Below are 21580 nucleotides of genomic sequence, written 5' to 3'. Positions count from 1 at the left end.
CCCCGCTCCTTTTGGGGCTTTTTGTCATGGAAACGCTGACTCTACCTCTAGACGGCGTCCGAGCCCGACTGAGGGCTTTTGGGACCCTGCGGGAGCGCGGCGCGCGCGCGCTCGGGACTCCCCGGGAAACAGCTGGACGCGACCATGTCCCGGGTAGGGGCGGGGGGTGGCGAGGCTCCGCCCCGGCGGCGCGGCCCCGCCCTCCGCCCCCTCCGCCGGCGCCCTCCCCTCGCCCGGGGCTGCGAGTTGCATTTGGTAAAACCCAGCCCTGGAATATATAGATCATTTGGAGCGCAATGAAGTAGCCTTTGGAGAAGGGAGGGGGGACCCGGTCCGACAGCCACAGCGGCCACAGCGGCCACGGCGCACGGCAGCGGCGGCCGCACCACCATCCCCGCTCGCACCCCAGTTCGCCCGGCCCACGAGGAGGCAACGGTGGCCGCCGGAGGGAGAGGCGAGACGAGGCGACCGACCCGCAGCGCGCCCGGCCAGCCGGCGGGTCCACCCACCTCCCGGGTACTTCCAGAGCAAGTCCGGTGTCTTTCACACCCCCCAGCCCCGGACTGGGGACTCCGGAGAGCGGCTTAAAATATCTAAGCGATCCGCCCTCCCGAGTCTTTACCCGGCCCTGCTCAGCGCCTCCCCGGCTCGGATCCGCGTGCCGGGGTCCCTGCTGCTGCGCCCCGGGGCGCGTCTCCCGGACATCCCCCCACGATCGATCCGTCTCCGCGAGCCAGGACAAAGCCATGAAGCCGGCGCTGCTGGAAGTGATGAGGATGAACAGAATTTGCCGGATGGTGCTGGCCACTTGCTTGGGATCCTTTATCCTGGTCATCTTCTATTTCCAAAGTATGTTGCACCCAGGTAGGGGGCGCGTTAGCGTGGTTTTGTTGGATATTTTCTTCCCTCTCGCGCTCTGGCTGGCTCGCTCGCTCTGCCTCGTTTCTGCCTCTTCCAGCCTTACCTCCTCCTCTCCCGGGCTCCGGGCTCCCCGGATCCATCCCGACTCGGTGATGGGAGAGGAGGAAAGGTGCGCGCCGCCTTGGTCTTCTTCCTCCCGGCTGCGGATGGGACGGGCAGTCTCCCCCCCCCCCCCCCCCGTTCCCTTTCTTGTTTTCTTTGTGTGTGTGTGTGTGTGTGTGTGTGTGTGTGTGTGTGTGTGTGTGTGTGCGTGTGCACGCACTAGGAAGCAGGTAGAGGTTGTGGGAAGCTGACAGGTATGGGGGATTGATTGGAAGAGAATGAAAACTCCATCTTCCCCGCGCCCGCCCTGCTGCTCCGAGGCAGGATGGAAGGGGCTCCCGGAGCCGCTGCCCTGCGCCCGGGCGGGAGCGGGGCTTCTGCCGCCTCCTCCTGGCTGGACACCCGGGCGTGAATGGTGCCCGCTCGGGCGAGAGGTTTCGAATCCTTTGCGTGGGATTGGAAAACTCGAGGCGGAGCTTCCTCCACGTGTCCCGGGCTCGAGGTGTCGAGTCGGCGTGGGGCCGGGAGGCGAAGTCGATTGGGTTCCATCAGATGCCCACTTTCCCCCCCCCCCCCCCCAAACAACCCGGGGTCCAGCTCTGCAGTGACCTTGCGGCCGGTGCCTTGGGGGCTTGGTCAGCCCTCTTCCCAGGCTCCCCACTCTTCGGACCCCGAGCTGGGCGCTCCGGTCTTGCCTTGGCTACCTGAGTTCTTTTTTAATGGGGTGGGGGTGGGGGCGGGGACTTGGGGACACCATTGCTTTGCTTCCCCTCTCCCTGGGTTCTGAGCCCGCTGGCCATGGCGGGACTGAACCTCTTGCTCCCATCTCCCGTGGTGTAGGCAGATGCACACTGGCTCAGCCGGAGGCCCGGGCTCCCCACTTGGGAGGGGCGCCGTGGAAAGTTTGCGAGTGGGGTGGGGGAGAGAGGGGCGCCCTCGAGCGCTGCAGCCGGGCTTCTCGGCTCAGCTCCGAAACCCAACAGGTAGAATCACCAGACGGCCCGGGGTAGACGCGTGTCCTCTATTCCAGTTTCTCCTCGCCGAGCCACGTTGGCTCTGAAATTCATTTTTTTTTTTCCTGCCTCCGAGTTGCCTTCTTCTTCTTCTTCTTTTTTTTTTCCCCAGCGGTCTCCCTGAAATAATTGGCTTTTCTAATTGCCTGGAGGGAGGCAGAAACGCATTTCTTTGCAGGGAAATAGGGCTGATGCTTTTTTTTTTTTGGTCTCCGCCTTCTCCTTTCAGTGTATAACCTAACACTTGCAGCAGGCACAGACCCCTAATTCATCAAGCTTGTGTCTTGGAGGATGGCAGAGCAATCAAGCTGTTCTTTGCATCAAACAGACCGGGCAGCCAGCTGTGAGATTCCTTGACAGCACTGGGACCAACTGGTCCCTCTGCCCTGTTGGGCCTGGAGCAGTTGTTAAGGTCGCCAGGCTGCCAAGAATATGGTCTGACATTACCACATGGAACCTTAGGACATCTGAGCCAGCCCTGTAAAAGATGGCTTTTGTTTGCAGCTGGGTATTTTTAGTTTAATGTCAGTATGCTAGAGCGGTGTTTGTCTCCTCACTCAAACCTGTGGTTGTGAAACTTCTAAGGGAATTTAAAAATGGACCTCGCTGGCATTCCCGCAGCTAGGCGGTGGTTACAGCAGGCAGGACTAGACAGAAAGGCATCTCAGCGCCAAGCTCCAGGCCCCCCCCACGCGCCCCCCCAAATAAAAAAACAACCACTGCCAGGGCTAGATGCTCCCTAGAGAGCTCCAGGACAGGCTGGGGTGGAAATATAATGGGGCCCAGCAGTTTTAGACAAAGGCCCTTGATGCTTTGCTCTTGACTTGGAGATGTGTTCAGGCCTATTCCACTTTGGCTGGGATGGTGCATGCCAGGTAATTCTCTGAAGAAATACCTGGAAGAGGGTTTAGAAGCAGCCTCCAGCCCGAATGTACTGCAGGAGGAGTATACCTGTGTGAATTGTTCAGTGAAATTCCATTTCATGGATCCTGTGGGAAAATTAGAAAATAACTGTGTAGTCAAAGACTTTAGGAAGAAATTTTGAGCTGTCATGGGCTCTTCTCTCCCTCTCCCCCCTCTCTCTTTTCCTCTCTCCCTCTTCCTTTCCCTTTCTTTTTCCCTCTCCTCCCCATCTCTCTGTTTCCCTTTCCCTTTCCCTCTCCCTTCCTCTCCCCTCCCTCCCTCCTTTCCTTCCTCCCCCCTTCCCCCCTGCTTTCTTTCTCCTTTCTTTTGTGCTGGTACTGGGGCTTGAACTCAGAGCCTCTTGCTCTTGCTTATCTTTATTGCACAAGGCTGGCACTCTTCTATTTGATCCACACCTTCATTTCCAGCATTTTGCTGGTTAGAAAGTCTCTAGGATTTGTCTGCCTAGATTGGCCTCAGACCACAATCCTCAGATCTCTGCCTCCTGAGTAGCTAGCATTACAAATGAGAGTCTCAGGTGCCTGGCCAGAGGCAGGACTTTTCTAAGCTTTGTTGGCCATAAGCTTAATTTTGCCAGCCCTTTGCTTCTTTTTCCTACCAAAAAATGGCATTGGTTTGAAATTCACATCTTTATATGTCTGCTTTTCTGAGATTTTCTCCCCTAGATCATATCAAATATTACTTTAATAGAGTTCAATTGAAAGGTTACATGTAGTTCCATAAAAACCATGCCAATGGTTTATTATTACGTGGGGCTAAAATATGCTTTGAAATCTATATTAAACACTTGTTCTTTTTGGGAAGAGGGTTTATTTTGCTGAACTCCACTATTGATCATGGTTGATGTTAAATCTATTTTTTTTCCTTCCTAGTGCTTTGAATTTAAAAGTTCTACATATTTGCATCTGGGAGGGATCACAGAGCGAGGATCTGGTCTTTTGGCTCGAGTCTGTAGCTTTAGTTTCTGTAGATCAGCCTGGGAGAGGCAGAAGGGACCACAGCATGGCCCAGATTATGTTGCTAAAAATTTGAAGTCCTCTGGCAGGATTTCTAAACACCTCTATGTGAGTCAGAAAAGTAATATTGCAAAAGAACTGGACTCCAGGCCTGCCTGGGGTCTGGGGGGTGTGAGGAGGGAGGGGAGGAATGAGGAAGACAGCTGGCTGGGGGCTGGCTATCTCTCCCTCTGATTCTAACCTGGGGTCCCTTGTCATTTACTTTTCTAACTCCCAAGCTTGAGTACTTTGTGAATTTGAGTATTTGGCTATCAATTATACCTTGGGCTGGCGGTTTAGCAGAAGTGGGCCTTGTCAGTTAGGCAGTTTTCTTTAGTCATCTTTGGCCCTCGGAGATAATAGTCTTGGTGAAGAATAGGTTTGAGGCTAGGCACTAGGTTTGGGGATCCATTTGAATTCAGATGTTTTGCACAGGGTCTGGCACATGGTAGGTTCTCTGTAGAATATTTTCTGGCTGATGCATGAAGTGGCCTCTGTGTGTTCAGTTCCAGAAGGAACTTTAAATTGAAGCCTGGCCTGTACTTCTGGCTCTTTTAGTGGTTGGCAGGAACATTTCCCTGCCTTCCTAGATTCTGAGTTCAAACTCATCAGGACTGGATTCAAGGTTTCACCATGGCCTAAATTTGCTCTCCTAGAGGTGTGGAGCAGAGAAGCCATTGCTCAAGGTCCTGGCTACTGGGGAAAGTTGGCCTTATTTCATGGATTTAGACAAATCCAAACTCAGGACAGATACCTCCTTGTAAGTGTGACCTACTCCTAAATGGACAAGATGGAGCCACATACCTGTGGGTTCTGCTTTTCTGCATCTGTTGAGTCCTCCCATGAATGCAGCCTGTCAGAGTTCCACCCCTGACATTAAAATATCTCACATACCTGCTGCTGATGGGGGGTTTAATGGGGCTGAGCATGCAGCGCAAAGCTGAGAGGCCCCAGGCTTCATGCGCTGCACGCCTGTGAAGAGAACCATCCCTTTGTGTTACTCTGTAGGATTGTGGTTTTTATTTGAAAGCTACTGTTCATAAAAGACAAGCCTGCCAAGGAGAAAACCTCTCTCCTCTTCTCCCCACTTCTCCCCTCCCTGTTGCTATATGTTTACTCTCTCTCACCTGGGATTTCTTTGCCTTGGCTGGACAGATGATAGCTTTGGGTAAATTTGATCAAAGTACATCTCCTGCATATGAGGGACTGTCACAATGCAACCCCTTTATACCATTCATTTACACTCATGCAGACAAAGCGATTAGTTCACTTGGTCAGGTGGGCTCTAAAATGAATTTGGAGGTATAACTTTAATTGATCATTTAATCTCCAGGTATATGCTCATTATAGAAATTCTGGGATGTTTCAAAGAGAAACTTCAGTCATGTATTTTTCTATCAGTCAGCGGCAGTTGACTCTTTTCTTCTCTGCTTAAAAAAAAAATACATATTCAGGTTGAGCATTCTCCATCAGAAAATCTGAAATTCAAAATGCTCCAAAATTTGAAAGCTTTGGAGAGTCTTTTGATAGCACAAGTGGACAGTTCCATACCTGGGGTCACAGTGTAAAACACATATACATTGCGGTATTCTATACAATTGTGTATATGGTGACTGAAAGGAAAGAATTGCATGCTTATATGCGGGTCTAATCCGGAGGTATCTCATTATATATATACATATATTCCAAAATCTGTAAACCATCTGAAATCTGAAGCATTTTAGATAAGAGACACTTAACCTGTATATATACACTAAAAAGTTAGTTGAGGTCGCAGCCTGCATTTTGTACTTGGTTTAATATAATATATATCTGGATCTCTGGGTATCTCCCCTACATTATCATATATACATACACACAAAAATTGTATCCAGGTAATTATAAAAATCTTTTATTTTCAAACAAGTAATTATAGTTTAGAAACTATATCATTACGGTAACTACATATTAAATTTAAAGACACCAAGTTTAGCTACACTTTGCATGTGTGTGTATGTGTTGGCCCTGGGGCTTGAATTCAGGACTTGGGCTCTGTCTCTGAGCATTTTCTTACTCAAGGTTAGCTCTTTACCATAGGAGCTCCACTTCAGCGTTTTTGGTAGTGAGCTGGAGACAAGAGTCTTGGAGACTTTGCTGTGTGGGATGGCTTTGAACCATTATCCTCAGCTCCCAGCCTCCTGAGTAGCTAGGATCCCTGGCATCTAGCTTAGCTACACTTTCAATGTTACAGATGTACACACATCTTTACCTCACTCACCCTTGTACAGGATGATGTCCAGTATATTTTCTTTTCACCTTTTCTCCCTCCCTCTTTCCCTCCTTCCCTCCTACCTTCCTTCCCTCCCTTCCTCCCTTCTTTCCTTCCATCTGTCCCTCCCTCCCTTCTTTCCTTCCCTCCCCTCTCCTTCCCTCCCTCCCTCCCTCCCTCCCTCCCTCCCTCCCTCTCTCCCTCCCTCCCTCCCTCCTTCAATCCTCCCTCCCTCCCTCCCTCCCTCCCTCCCTCCCTCCCTCCCTCCCTCCCTCCCTCCCTCCCTCCCTTCCAGTACTGTGGTTTGAACTCAAGGCTTCATACATGCTAGGCAGATGCTTTTCCAATGAGCCATGCCTCCAACCTTTTTTGTGCTGGTTATTTTTGAATTAAGGCCTTGTTTCCTGCCTGGGTGCATGCCTGACCTCGATCCTCTTATTTTTCATGGTGATGACAGCTTGCCAGCATACCCAGCTTCTTTTGTTGAGATGGAATCTCCCCCCCCCCCCCCCCCCCCCCCGCCACACACCTTCCTTGGATTCTTCTGATCTCAACCTCTTGAGTAGTTAGGACTGTAGGCATGAACTGCTACTAAGTGCCTGGCTTTTCTTTTCTTTATTTCTTGGCACAAATTAAATTTTATATTAGAGGATCTTTTTTTTTTTTTTTTTTGCCAGTCCTGGGCTTTGGACTCAGGGCCTGAGCACTGTCCCTGGCTTCTTTTTGCTCAAGGCTAGCACTCTGCCACTTGAGCCACAGCGCCACTTCTGGTCATTTTCTATATACGTGGTGCTGGGAAATCGAACCCAGGGCTTCATGTATAAGAGGCAAGCACTCTTGCCACTAGGCCATATTCCTAGCCCCTAGAGGATCTTTTTGATTGTACATAGATTCAATCTGGAGTCTTTCCAACACTTATGGGTTGTTTTTGTGTATCTTCAGCTTCCTTTGAAAAAAAGTATTGAAAGAGCCTCAAATATGAGAATTCTGCAAGCAGCATTAAATAATTGGATGGGGAGATGTCAGGGGTTAAGTGTTTGTACCTCAGTGAGGCGTTTTCATAGCAGAGTGGCTACACAGTCGCAGCTACTGTGGGCTCCCATGAGGAGACCTCCTTTCATTGCCTTCTGAAGTCCAGGGCTGAACAGGCACCGCACAAAGTTGCTAGGGGATTTGTTGGAGGCCACAGGAGGCGTGAGGGACAGAAAATCCATCTTCTACCAGGTGCAGCTGCTGTGTGTGTTTGTCTGGTTGAAAAATCATTTTGCTTATTATGCCTGGCCTTATCAGCACAGCCCTTTCAAAACAGGAAATCAAAGGCTTACTAGCTCAGGCGCCACCCTTTCCCTTCTCAAACCCCAGGGAAGACCCGGCTCTTTGGCTCTTCGTGTACTGGAGGTGAAGTGACTGAGGCGCTCCTGAAAGTTATGGCCATCAGGCTTCTTCGGAGTGCGGACTGAGGACAGTCAGAAGCCTCTCTTCTCATTCATTTCGTTCTCCTTGGTTTTTTTCCTTTTGAATCTTGGGACTCTCTGTAAGAAACAGAGTAGTGTGCTTCCTCCTGTGAGATTATTGAACAATCTGATCTGTCGATTAAAATATCCTGGGGCTTGCAATTTGATGCATCTTGAATCAAATGTGATTAAAATGTTCCAGCAGGTTTATTCTCTCTCTCACCCCGCCTCTCTTTCTCTGTCAGTCAGACAAGGGCTGCAATTTAATAATAGAGAGGTGACTATATCACCTATATGACTATAGATAGCATTGTCATTGATACGATGACACTGGACAGCAGAGATCTTTAGGAAGTGAAGGGGCTGGTGTGTATCTATTCCAGGATGGCTGTTCTAGGCAGGAGCCTAAGGCCAGGTCGAGTTCTTGAGTGATACAAGCCTGGCAAAGAGATTGGAGGACCCAGTGAAGGGGAGGGAGGGAGAGAAGCAGCCAAAGTCCCAGAGAGGCTTTGGGATTATGATGGAGGCCTTGGCCTCGACTGTGGGAAGGAATTGGGGTGAGGGAACCCCTAGAGGAGTTTGAACAGGGAAGTCTGGCCAAGAGACTGAAGCAAGGCTATCTCTCACTTGCACCTAACGTTTATCTTCGGGCAGCCCATAGATTGTGCATTTTGTTAAAGTAGTCACCCTGTCAGTCTCTCCCTCCCCATTAAGACCTTCCATCTTCAGTTTTTAAGACAGCAATGTACAAGGGATAATCTATGGAATAAACCCACCTATAAATGGCATTGGACAAATGATTTGGGAGTGTAAAAGCTGGGTCCTAGCTGGGTCCCTTGCTTCCTGCCCCATGAATTATTGTGGTTTATGACACACACACACACACCCCTCATAACACTCTAGGACTGATAGCATTTGACTGTGGCACCATGAATGGCGTCTTTGCGGGAGGCTGATCTTTCAGAAGCAGCCTTTCCTTTCTTGGTGTGACATGGAATAGCAGTGTTCCTGCCCAGCTCATGCCCTCCAACGCCACCTCTGTAAATCGTGAGGGTGCTTTTTGTAAACCACTCCAGACCAGGTCATCTTCAAAGGGGCGAAGGGAAAAAAAAAAATCAATCTTGGAAGATGTAGGCTCTGATCCAAGATGCAGAAAAACAGCCAGGATCACTTGGCTCTCCGCCTTCCCTCCCCCTTCCCTCCCCCACCTTGTTTGCTCTCCATTTTCAGAGCCTTAGAGCTCATAGTATCTCTTCATTTACACAGAGAGGTTGAAATAAGACTCAGAATGGAAAGGGGAGGGAAGTATGGTCTTTGACTTGGGGCTTCAGTCTGACAGTTCAACCAGAACTTGTTAAGAGAAGTTTCCTAGGGGAAAATGTACCTGTGTGAATTTCTGTTTCTTTCAAGGCCACTGAGCTCTCCTGGCCTGTGCTTCTCTTTTTTAGCCCCTTCAGAAATATACTGCAGCTGTTTGTTCATACATCTTCCCTTTTTGATTGAGCATGTGAGGATACCTATCTGCCACTCACATAGCTTCTAAGCCTGGCCCAAAGGGGCTAGAAAACATCTAAAGAGCAAATAAGTGAAACAGGTGCTGGTAGCTCATGCCTGCAATCCTAGGAGGCTGACATATGAGAATCCTGGTTTTAATTGCCAGGCAGGGCAAGAAAATCCATGAGACCCTTTTTTTAAAATTATTTTTTGGTTTTGTTTGTTGCCAGTCCTGAGGCTGGAACTCAGGGCCTGAGCACTGTCCCTGGCTTCTTTTTGCTCAAGGCTATCAACCTACCACTTGAGCCACGGCTGCACTTCTGGCTTTTTCTATATATGTGGTGCTGAGGAATCGAACCCAGGGCTTCATGTATATGAGGTGAGCACTTTTACCACTAGGCCACATTCCTAGCCTCCATGAGACTCTTATTGCCAATGAACTATCAAAAAGCCAGAAGTGGAGCTGTGGCTCAAGTGGTAGGGCACCAGCCTTGAGCAAAAAAGGTAAGGGACAGTGACCAGGCCCTGAGTTCAAGCCCCAGTACCTGTGCATGTGTTCAAGCATACACACACACAGAAAAATATAATAAATAAGTGAATCTCAAAGACATCCCCTCTCTTTCCACAGTGAGCATGCACAGTACCAAGAGGGCTGAGCTCTGCACTGGCTTGTCACAACTGTACAGCTTCTGGTACAGTAGAGTCTAGTATCTCCCAAACCTCTCTGCTCTGACTCAGAACAGACAATAGTAAGCACTGTAGGTATTTTAAGCAGAAAGGTATTTAGTGAGAGGAGTTTGATGCTTATAAAGCTGTTGAAGTCATGGGCATCAAGAACTACTCCTCGCCAACGGGAGTGCTGTATGTAATAATTTGTGAACGGGTATATTTTGGCATGGTTGCTCAGTAAACCTGACGTACAAGCCACATGTGGCGATGTGTTTTCTGAGATCTTGGCGCTTGAGAAACTGAGGCTAAGGCTAGCCTGGACCCTATTGAGTGGGACCCTGTTCCAATAACCAAAATCCAAACACACAAGCAAGCAAGCAAATACATAACAATAAGACCCCCTCCCCCCCTTGAACTCCCCAGGGTGCTTCTGCTTCTCTGTCTCTAGAACTTTCTAAGGAGTCCAGTGATAGTTCTGGAAAGTAGACCAAGGAGCAGGAATCCTGGTGGCCTCTTCTTCAGGTTTGCTTTCTGTGTTCCAGTGAGCACCTCTGGGGAGACCGAATTCATATTCAGAACCAAGAAGCGTGGGAAATACAGCTTTCCCTGCCAGCCTCTGCTGTCTGGAAACTTTCTAGAAGGAGAATAGAAGGAAGGATGAACACAAATCCATTGGACTTACTCATAGACCCGGTTGGCAAAACATTTGAGCAGTAGGTCACTAGCATATTTTGTTTACAAATAATTTGTGTTCATTGCTATTGCTCTTATTTAAATATCTAAGAAAGGGTTCTAACAATGATACTATAAAACCACATATTCCTTGTCTTCTGGACATGTCTAGTGGTTGACTTGGCCAACTCTTTTATCTTGTAATGTGGTCTCCAGAGACCTGGTCATCCAGGGAGAGGTACACCATTGCTACATGCCTAGGAGGGGGAGCCTTAGCTACTGCTGGGTTCCTTGTCTCGGTTTCATTTTGTGAGGATTAGGATCATTAGCTCCGGATTAGCAAAGTCGATCATATAAAAGTCTACTTAAGATTATACCTGGTGATCCACTGAAATCTGAGAAATGGTGTGTGTGGCGGTGAATGATTGAGATGGGCCCTCAGTAAGTACTTTGTGAGTTCGGCATTTCACCTGCCCCTAAGGGTGGCTGGGTGTCACAAAAGACGTGATGGGGGTACTTCTGACAATTTGTACTCTCAACCTTAGTTGACTTGCATTGTTTTAGATTAAGTAAAAATGCAAGGTCTAATGGCTTCTTCCCAGACTTCTCTGAAGGAGAGTGAGTGTCCGGTGAACTTTGGGATGACCCCAGATTTTGACTTGTCTAACTGTAATCAGTACCACACTTGACCTGGTCAACCTGGGCAAACATGCAGTAATGACCAGTTTTAGATAAGAGCCCAGGAGGCACTGTTGATTTTGATTCCGTCTTGGGTAGATCTGGGTAGGAGTAAAGAAGTGTACAGACGTAAGTGCTTAGGTCCTTTTCATTCTCCAGCTTGAGTGGTGATCTTAAAAGCTTTGGAGAAGAAAGGCCACCAGGGTGACTGGGATGGAATGAGCCAGCTGATGCCTGGATTTCTGTTTAAAGCTGTTCACATCAAAGAATTCCAGAAGGAAAACACAAAGGCCTCTGTAAGGTAGTGCTGTAACGTAACACTTTACATTTCTTAATGGCTGAGACGCACTTTACCTCGGGTATCACTGTACATTCCTTACTATAGTGAAAAGGCACAGGGTTTAGAGTCCAGCAAGGAGCACAGGCCTTAACTACCACTGGATTTAGTCACACCATGTGAGGCATTTTTGTTGAAGGCTTAGTCAGTGTAGGCTCTGTTCTAGGTGTTAAGGACACAGGAGGAGACAAAATCCAGAGATCTGTGTCCCCATGGAACTACAACCTGATGAGGGAGACAGTCCTACAGTATCAAATACTGTCGAGAAACTATAAAGGCGGGAGGGGAGATGGGTTCTCAGTGAGGTGGTCAGAGAAGGCCTCTGGGTGAAGCTGGCTTTGAAGAAGACAGAAATGAGCCTAGATGGGGGATGAGCTGATGGAGCAGCAGGAATATTTGGGTATTATTCACTGAAGGCACACACTACCATTATCACCATTTCCTCAGAGGGGAGACAAGCACTGAGAATCTCACTGTTTAAGACCTGGAGAGAGGAGCTGATGGGGAGTCAAACTAAACCAAGGCTGTCTGATCTGTTGTTTTCAACTAATTGGGGCTCTTGCTTCATCTCCACCCCCAAGGGCTGATGGGAATTATTGGAATTTAGAATTCACCCAAAACTCATCCATTCTTCCAAATGCCAGCCATATATCTCTATCTATCTAGCTATCTATCAATCATATATCTATCTATTTTTGAGAAATGTGTGAAGACTCTGCTTAAACAGCAGCTGGCATAGGACTTACTGCACTCTGGGCCTTAGGCACACTGTTGGGCACAATTAATCATGAATGGGATGAACAACTGAGCCCAGGTGGCCTACTCAGAGATCTGATCATCTCTTGGCCAAGGTAGGAAGTATACTTATCTTGCAGGTGCTGTAGGGGGGAATGGGGTGTGCAAGTGGATAGGAGAATGCTCTGGAAGGGTCTGTAAAGCCAGTGGTTATAATAACTGCACTGCAATTCTCCATTCCACTTGGATAGCGATGCTGTGGAATTCATTCTGCTCAAAACTGGAGTAAATGTTTATCTATTTCACAGGCCATCTGATGAAAGGCTCATGTCCAGAGCCTTAGGAAGATTATTATTTTTAGAGGAAAGGCTCTGGTCTTCTATGTATTGTGCTAAGGTGGCTCATCTCCAACATCAAAGCTTAGCTCTGATTCCATGTAGCATTTCAAGAATGTAGAGTTTAAAGGTGGTGGAAAAAGACACCTGGCTGTGTGGTTTCATACTGAATGCCAAGACCATAGCTCTTTCTCACCAATTATACACATAGTTACCTTTCAGGTTCCCATTAGCTTTAACAAGAAACACTTGAAAAAAGAAAACAGCACAGGGCACCCGTCAATGCCACCTCTGAAACTGAACTTGGAGGAAGATGAAAGGAGCCGTTTGAGAATGGCACCCATACAACGGCAGCCCCCTCTCCCAGCCCCCTCTCCGGCAGGTGTTGGGTGCATTCTCCTGGCCTGGGGTGCGGGATGGAGCTGACTGGCCTTGGTCTCCATGTGTGGGCTGTTGTGTGCCGAGGAGGACTTAGGGACCAGTCCCCTTTTCCTTCCCTACAGGTGTCACAGCTAGCTCTGTGGAGAGGTGAGGGGCATCACCAAACATCCTCTATACCCCAGGATGGGCCCTTACAACACAGAATGATCCAGCTCAAAATAAAAAAAAAATTGCTGAGACACCCTTACTCAGAGTCAACATGTATCTGACAATCTACTTAAAAATACCGTTCGCAACACCGGCCACTTCCTAAGTACTTAGTGACGTCACATAAGTTCTAAGTGTTGTGTATCAGTGTATCGATTGCTGTCTTGGAGTTATTGCATTTGCTGTCCCTTAGCCTTGTGAGCTAAGCATTAGCCAATCCCATCAGACAGAAGCAGCAGCAGAAGCTTCCAGATAATCTGTTAAGGAGTTTGCTGGCCTGGAACAGGATCCAGGCTCAGAGCTGCTACTGAAGACTATACTTCACTTATATATCCCATCTACTTAGGCTTGGTTTCAGTTAATTAGGTCAAGAGCTAATTATTTTATTCAGGCTTTTAGCTCAGCAGTGGACTTAGGAAGTGAGCTACTGAGTGATAGCCCCTTCTCTTCTTTCTTACTTTATACCCTATCCCTGGTGAGCCAGCCTCTAGGGGCCAGAACTGTCATTTGTGTTCACGTGACTCTCCCCTCTCTCCTTAACTTGGATGTGTTCTGAGGTCAAAGTCCAGTTCATCGATTACTTCTCCTGTGACACCTCATCCATCCTCTCTTGGTTAGAATAAGGGGATGGAGGCTCTTCCCCGGATCCCAATGTTTCCCGTGTGTGCATAGCAGTGTACACACTGGTGTATTGGCTCCTTCGAGGCAGGGGGTATATTTGATTTCCCACAGTATCCCAACATCTAGAATGGATTCTGGTACACAGTACTCACCCAGTAAATAACAGTGTCAAAAGAGTCAATGCACTGATGGTAATTGAAAAGCCTCCTTTGGCGGGGGATGTAGCTCAGTGTTAGAGTGCTTGCGAGGCCCTGGGTTCTATCCCCGGCATGACAAATGAAAAGGAGAAGAAAGAAAAGGAGGAGGCAGAGGAGGAAGAAGAAAAGGAGAAAGAGGAGGAGGAGGAAGAGGGAGGATGAGAATGGAGTTTTCATTGCAGGTAGGATTTTCAGTTTGCTTCTACAGTGGGCTGTCACTGAAAAGAGACAAGAAAGCAATCCTTTTAGTGCTGTAGCTAGATATAGACACAGCCCCAAAGGGAACAACTGTCAGAGTTGTGATTGTAGCTCTGGAAGCAGGGTAGTAATAGTGTGTTCCAGGATTGGGTTTGCTGATTCAGTTTCCAGGTAGGGGTCTGAAGCAAGACCCAGGTAGAGCAGCATTGTCCAGCAGCATGTCCCCCTACATGTGAAAGGGCTGGAGGGTGCTCTCAAGTCTGAACTTTGCTCTTGGGACTAGGGAAGTATAGAAGATTTAGGATCTCTTGTTTTTCAGATGATGAAATTAAAGCCCTCTGGTGTTACCACAAAGGCAGGAGTTTTATGCCCACTTTCTTAAAATGAGCTTGAGGCCATTTTGGAATAGTTTCTGTTATCATTTAGTGGGAAAGGAGATTATTCATGAATGTACAAAGTACAAAGGAAGGGCCAAATTAAAAGCATTCTATGTTGGGATTTGAAACCTCAGTATTTGCATTGCTCATGCCAAAATGATAGGTCCTGGAGGTGAAGTTCTAGGGTCTCGGTTGCTAATGATGCCCTAGCTGCATCCTCTAAAGGCCCCAGAAGAAGGGTCAGAAGAGAGGAGAGGGTGTACAGTTGGCTCACGAGGAGGATTTTTTGCTTTGGTATGCTTGATGAACAACCCAGAGAAATGGAAAATGGCCTCATAATAATCACACCATTTTGGTGCCCTCCGTTTATTTCTTATGCGCCCCCCCCCCCAGCAGAAACATCCCAGAGGCTTTTTTTTTTTTATTTTTTTAAAGAAAGCAATATAGAGTCATTGCAGATATGGAGCAAGTTTTTACGGGAGCGTGTGTGGACAGGTGAGGTGAAAAGTTTAGGGATTTGAGACTGGAAGGGTTAATTAAGGAAGTACTTCCATCTGGGAGCCGGTGTGAAAGTACTGGAAGGCAGATTACTTTGAAAATGGGAGAATTAGTGAAATCCTTTAAGAACGAAGGTTCTATTGTATGGAGGGCACTCTGGATAATTTTGCTGTTCAAAAATGGAAGTATAGAGGTTTGAAGTCAGAAGTTGAGCAGGTAATCTTTGAGTCATTTGTAACAAACTGGCTTTTGTTGGGAGAGTTTGAGCTGCTTTGCAAAAGACAATTATGGGCTTAAAAATATCAGCTAGTGGGCTGGGGCAAAGCTTAGCTACTGAGCATTTATCTAGTACAGATGTGGCCCTGGGCTCAATCTTTACTACTACAGTAATACATACATATATACATACATACATACATACATACACACATGCATGCATGAATGCACATGTACATATATACATGTGTACATATAAGATAATGTACATGCATGCATGAATCCATCCATCATGGGTCAATTTTAATATAGATCTGATTGTAAGTGCCTTCCTGCAAGTAAGATCTGAGGCTGTGAAGGACTGCTTCTTTATTTTCAGAGTTTCCTCTGAAAACAATGAATGAGGGATGGATGGGCTCAGGCTGAGTTGCTGCTGTCATGGGAGGTTATAAAACCTTGATAGGTATGGGGGTGGTGGTGATGCTAAGCGGAAAGAGCAGTAGTGAGCTATCCTTAAGGACTTGTGGGTTTGTACCTGCTCTTCTTCATTTTGGAGACCCCTGTGTGTTACTAGGAAGTCTTTACAGGAAGGAAGCAGGGAACTTCCTGTAATGCCTACCCCTGTCAGAATGGCTTCTTGCTTATTAGTATCATATTTTGGGGTTCTGAGCAAAATTTGATCAGAACGAAGCACATCCAAGCTAAAACCAACGACCCTCGTGGAATTTACTGTAGACTATTTTGAAGGCCTCTCCTCAGCTAGATTAGATTCTCTTAGCATTTCAACATGGACTCAGGTTTCCAGGAGACTTAAATCTAATGACAATAAATAATTGTTGTTAATAAGCAGGATCAGACTACCATTCATTACGCAAACATTTATAGACCAAACATTTATCTGGCTAAAGAGACAAATTTGAGTAAGACTTGAATTTCTGCATGCAGGTAACTTACAGTTTAGCAAATGGTGACAGACCCACTGTTAGCCTCTGCAGTGTTTTGTTAATAGAGAGAAGGACAGCTAGAAAGACAAGGAATTGTGGTTGTGGTGGCTTACGCCAGTAATCCTAGCTACTCAGAAGGCTGAGGTCTGAGGATCATGATTTGAAGCCAACACAGGCAGGAAAGTCAGTGAGGCTCTTATCTCCAATAAACTACTCAGAAAAAGTTAGAAGTGGCACTGTGGCTCAAGTGGTAGAGCACTAGCCTTGAGCACAAAGAGGTTCAGAGACAGTGTCCAGGTCCAGACTTTAAGCCCTAGGACCAGCAAAAAAAAAAAATTAAAAAAAATATGATATATATCACTCAGGCCCTGAGTTATTGTTCCAGGACCAGTACATTAACATGCGTGTGTGTGTTTGTGTGTATGTGTGTCATGCACACGAATGAGTCATTAGTTTAGGGGTGGTCAGGTATGCCACAGGAAAAGACCATTTGAGCTAGACTCCAGTCTTTCTTCCATGTATGCAACAGGCATTTATTGTCAAAACATGATATGCACCTGGAGCCTTCCCAATACTGTGGAATAAGTGGGGAATGAAGCAGACCAGGCGGCCCCCAGCCTTGGCATGGAATTTACCAAGTGGGTTGGCAGCACTCCATTTGGTGGTTCCTTCTCCACAGTGTCTTAGAGAAAGCAATTTTGTGTATGCGTGTCCATCTCCCTTTTGATAACAAAAAGAATTCCAGTGTGTTGTAAAGGCTTTGGGAAAGAGGGATCTACTTCTGGAAGAGTGATTCAGGATCACTAGCACCAGGAAGAATCTCAATCTCGCCATCTTCATCTTCTTCTTTTTTTTTTTTTTTGTTTCTATGTGTGTATATACTTCCAAAGGGAAATCAATATGCAGGTAAGGTAGTGGGTCTTGCTTTTGTGACTTTGTACTGAAGTGCAGGCTTTTTCTTATGTTTCTTATGTCACTCAGTTTTCATGTCACACTGTTCTGCCCTGTAGATGTATTTGAATTGACTCTTTCTCCTTTGATGAGCAGCTTTTTTTTTTTTTTTTTTTGCTGTTTATGTGGTGCTGAGGAATTGAACCCAGGGCTTCATGCATGCTAGGCAAGCCACCACATTCCCAGCCCCAGGATGATGAGCAGTTTTGAGAAAAGTTTTCCTCTGAAGAAAGGGCCCCAATGTGCCTTTTGTATATACATCTTGTCAGTGTCTTAATGCTTTTTAAAAATAAATATTCAGAAGGGGAAGTCACAGGTTACATAAGCTTTCTGAAGTTCTTGATGGGTGTAGCCAAATTGTCTTCTAGAAGGTTGTCCCCAGGTAGGCCATAGCCAGTAGAGGTGTGTCTTGGCCAGTGTGATGAAGCTACTTTCCAGGTTCCGGACAAAGCCCCCTCTGTCCCAGCATGGACACTGGAGTTTAGATTCTGGCTCACATGCCAGGCTTTCAGAAAATAGAGGTTGTGTCCCCGGTGGCTGGTCTCTCCCAGACTTGTAATAAAGTAGGTGCTTGTTGAATGCCTGCTTTGAACATTGGAATGTACGGGTCTAGAAGGACAGGGTTTCACAGGACAACTGTGAAGACAGTAGCTACTTATGAGTGGACTTGCCAGGAAAGAAGAACAGATCTATCGATGACAAATGGCTGCACCCACAGACACATCCTCCATTTCAGCGCAGATCGTCCTCAGGACGGAAAGTCAGGAACAATGTCCATCGGATTGCGGTCTGGCCAGGCTCCCTTTCCGAGTGCTCAACCATTTTAATTTTCTCAACAGCTGGTGCGGGACAACTGCCTTTGTCCTCATCTTTAGGAGACTTGGAGAAGTTTTGTAATTAACTTCAGGCTACATAGCTTGTGAACAGTAGTGCTGAGATTTCCTGGTTCATCATACCACCATGCTTTGCCAAGGAAGTCCTTTCTGTGAATGGTGCAGCTAATGTCAGTGAGAAGAACTTTGACTTAGGAGGAAACATGTAGAGGAATGCTGTGGTCTGAATCCTTGTGTCTACCCAGAATTCACATGGTGAAGCCTGACCCCCAATGGATGGCATTAGGAGGTGGGGTCTTGGGAAGTGGTCGATCATAGGGTGGGACCCTTGAGTGGAATTAGTGCTCTTCTATAGGAGAGCCCCTTGGACAAAGCAAGGATGCAATGAGGACCTGGAATTGTCCCTTAACAGACAGATACATCTGCCCAGACCTTGAATTTGGACTTCCCAGCCACCCTGGGTAAGACATTTTGTAAGTTGTCCACAAACGAAGACAAGGGGCAAGTCTGAATTGAAAGGCAATGGATCATTCTTCTACATTTGGTGAGTTGCTGGCCTAGCTAACCTGGGCAAAGCACCTGACAATCCTCAGCCTTGGGGGAAGGAACCAGATGTGACCAGATGTGTGTGTGTTTGTGTGTGTGTGTGTGTGTGTGTGTGTGTGTGTGTGTGTGTGTAGGGCCAGGAGAGCTCCTTTAAGCATGTCATGTGCTCCTCTTATCAACATCCAGACAACACATCTCTCCAGGAAGCTACATGTTGATGATGTTCTCAGGCTTGGGGAACGACCCCAAGAAAGGAAGTGAGACCGAGAGTCACAAAGAGAAAAAGAAAACCAAACCCATAGCAGTCTCATGCCAGCCACTGCGCATGGGGCTTCCTGAGCGATGTCTCTCTAGCCTGTGCCTCTGATAGAAAGCTTAAATGTGTCCAGTCATCCTTTGGGACATTAAAAAGTAACTTTCCTTGGAAGAAAAACCCATGATAAATATTTTGCTCCACAGATCTTCAAGGTTTTACATGATTTCATTGCAATCCTCGTGGAACTCAGGGAGTTCCTCGGGGAGAAGTTCGTTGGTGGTAGACCAGTTCCCCAGAGCCTGCTTTCCTCCAGTGTTGCTCCCCCCAGGGTGGCCACATTCTCCTCCTATCTGCTCTATTCTGCCCAGCCTGTCTGCCCAGCAGCTCAGCACTGCAGTGCAAGTGGGTGAGGGGAAGTGAGAACCGGTCAAAAATAGCTGGCTATTAGGTTTCCTGTTAGATAGGATGTGGTCGATTAACTTTGGCTATCTGCGAGTCTGGTTCAGATGCTCTGCTGGCTGTTAAGTAGGGTGAGTGTCTGATGCTGGTACCCTGGACTGAAGGCAGTTATAACACTCCTCAGGACCCAGTGCCACCTTGGGGGAAAACACAAACATCAGAGCTTTGACCATGAGCAAATAAAGATGATCTACAGTGGCAGCAGTTCTCTGGTTGCTCTGGAGATGGGATGCATGCTGCGGTTCTTAATATGTATTGGGAGAGGTCATGAGGCTGTTTCTCTAGCCTAGGAGATTCCTTTTGAAGCCGGAAATGACAACATGGAAGGCACCTTCAAAAGTGCCTGTGTGCTGGGCACTGGTGGCTTGTGTCTGGGATCCTAGTTACTCAAGAAGGCTGAGATCACCCAAAGAAACATGGACTCTATGGTCTCCCTTATTGGGAATAATTAGTACAGGTTTAGGCAAGTCATAGCAGAGCATCACAAGGCCCAATAGCTATACCCTTATGAACACATAAGATGATGCTAAGTGAAATGAACTCCATGTTATGGAAACAGTTGTAACTACTTTCAACGTCCTATGTGTATCTGTAGCTTCTATTATTGATGATGTTCTTGTATCACCTTCCTGTGGTTGTACCTACACTATCTCTGTAATCTTATCTGAGTATATTGGAAACCGTATATACTGGTATTGGAAGTAGGAAATTGAAAGGGAATACCAAATTTGAGAGACACAGGGTGAAAAAAGACAAACAACTGCAAAAGCAATACTTGCAAAACTGTTTGGTGTAAGTGAACTGAACACCTCATGGGGGGGGGAAGGGAAAGGAGGAGGAGGGAGGGGGGTATGAGGGACAAGGTAACAAAGTGTACAAGAAATGTATCCAGTGCCTAACGTATGAAACTGTAACTTTTCTGTACATCAGTTTGATGATAAAAATTTTATAAAAAGAAAAAAAAATACATTAAAAAAAAAGAAGACTGAGATCTGAGGATCACGATTTGCAACCAGCCCCAGCAGGAAAGACCGCGAGACTCTTTACCCACAAAAAAACCCGAAGTGGAGTTGTGGCTCAAGTGGTAGAGTGCTAGCCTTGAGCACAAAAGCTCAGGGACAACACCCAGACCCTGAGTTCAAGCCCTGGAACAGGCAAAACAAAACAAAACAAAAAACTCACACAGTGTTTGGATTGGTATGTACCCCAGGGTATCAGACCTGTCCCAAGGGTGTTATACTTGCCCCCTAGAGGAAATATAATGATGACGGAGTTCCAGGCTAATAATAGGCCGGCATAATTCTGATAGTTTTTGGAGTTCAATATACTTATGAAACCTGGATTGCAACTCAGGGAAGAACTTTCGAGACCCAGCCTCCAGCTGGAAGAAGAGGCGGAGATTTGTTGTTAAAGGTCAACATCATTGCTCATGCTGGGATTCGTGGCACTGCAGCTGCTGGTGGCTCAGAATTGCTGTGTGTTGTTGAAGGATGTTCATTTTTTGGCTTCTGATGGATAATTAAAGCAAGAAAGCCAAGAAGTCTATAATTGGATGGAAAGATGGTCATAGGTGGTAGTATTATCTGGAACTTTTTTTTACTTTGTTGGCCACTTGAAAACCTGTTTGGAGTGAATGTGGCAATGTCAACATTTTGATTCTTATTGCCTCTTATTGCAGTCTGTGGCCCAGATGAGCTGTAGTCCGTATTTTTCTCATAGACACAGGTTCAGGGCTCAAGCAGTCATCTGTGGAGACCCATACACCTTCCAGCTTGTTGCTCTTCCTGTGCTGTGGTCTTTTATCTGCTTGCTGAAGACAGCTCACCTAACTGTAGCTATCTCATCCATTTAGAAGAAAGGGAAGTCCAGGAAAGGGTGGACCCCTCGCACTTATCACATTTGTTCATATCTCATCACAGCCATTTCTATGACTGCTTCAGATATGAACAAAGGAGGCTAGCCCTGGGCAAAGATAAACTGTGGTCTTTTAAGTTGTAGAGGGAGAGAGAGAACTTGTCAACCAGATGGCGAAGGCTCTGATCTCTTGTTAAGTGCAAGTATTTATTTTACAAGTCTGCTTCCATCAGTGTCCTGGGTTAGATAGTGTCAGCCTCAGAATGTCACCAAATGTAAAGTTGAGGAGGCCAAAGGCAGACACATGGAGTCTGTGAAGTTCAGAAACATGAGTTTGTTTTAAACCTCCCCCACCAACTTGGAGCATCCTCTGGAATTAGGGGACTTAACTGCTCTCTGGTGGGGCTCCAGCTTCGGCTGGAGATGTAGGCCGGATTGTTGGGTTTGGCGTGGGATCTGGGAGTCTGTTTAACCATCACATCCTGAGCCAGTCTGCCACAGGGAGTCCCTGACCTCATGCTGAGA

General features: G+C 47.0%; 1 protein-coding gene across 2 annotated transcripts in view; it reads left to right on the top strand.

Moving 5' to 3' along the window:
- Nucleotides 1-260: 260 nt before the first annotated feature.
- Nucleotides 261-21580, top strand: part of Chst11 (carbohydrate sulfotransferase 11) — a 194611-nt gene continuing 173291 nt past the window's right edge. Inside the window, exon 1 of one of the 2 annotated variants that reach the window (XM_048356845.1) lies at nucleotides 261-849. In XM_048356845.1, coding sequence (XP_048212802.1) covers nucleotides 747-849 — 103 coding nt within the window. In that variant the 5' untranslated portion in view covers nucleotides 261-746. Of the gene's footprint in view, nucleotides 865-21580 lie in introns of both variants that reach the window. The other variant, XM_048356836.1, reaches the window with a different exon arrangement.

The sequence above is a fragment of the Perognathus longimembris genome, chromosome 1, assembly GCF_023159225.1.
Source record: "Perognathus longimembris pacificus isolate PPM17 chromosome 1, ASM2315922v1, whole genome shotgun sequence".
Classification (NCBI taxonomy): Eukaryota; Metazoa; Chordata; class Mammalia; order Rodentia; family Heteromyidae; genus Perognathus; species Perognathus longimembris.
This window is presented reverse-complemented; position numbering and strand designations above follow the sequence as displayed.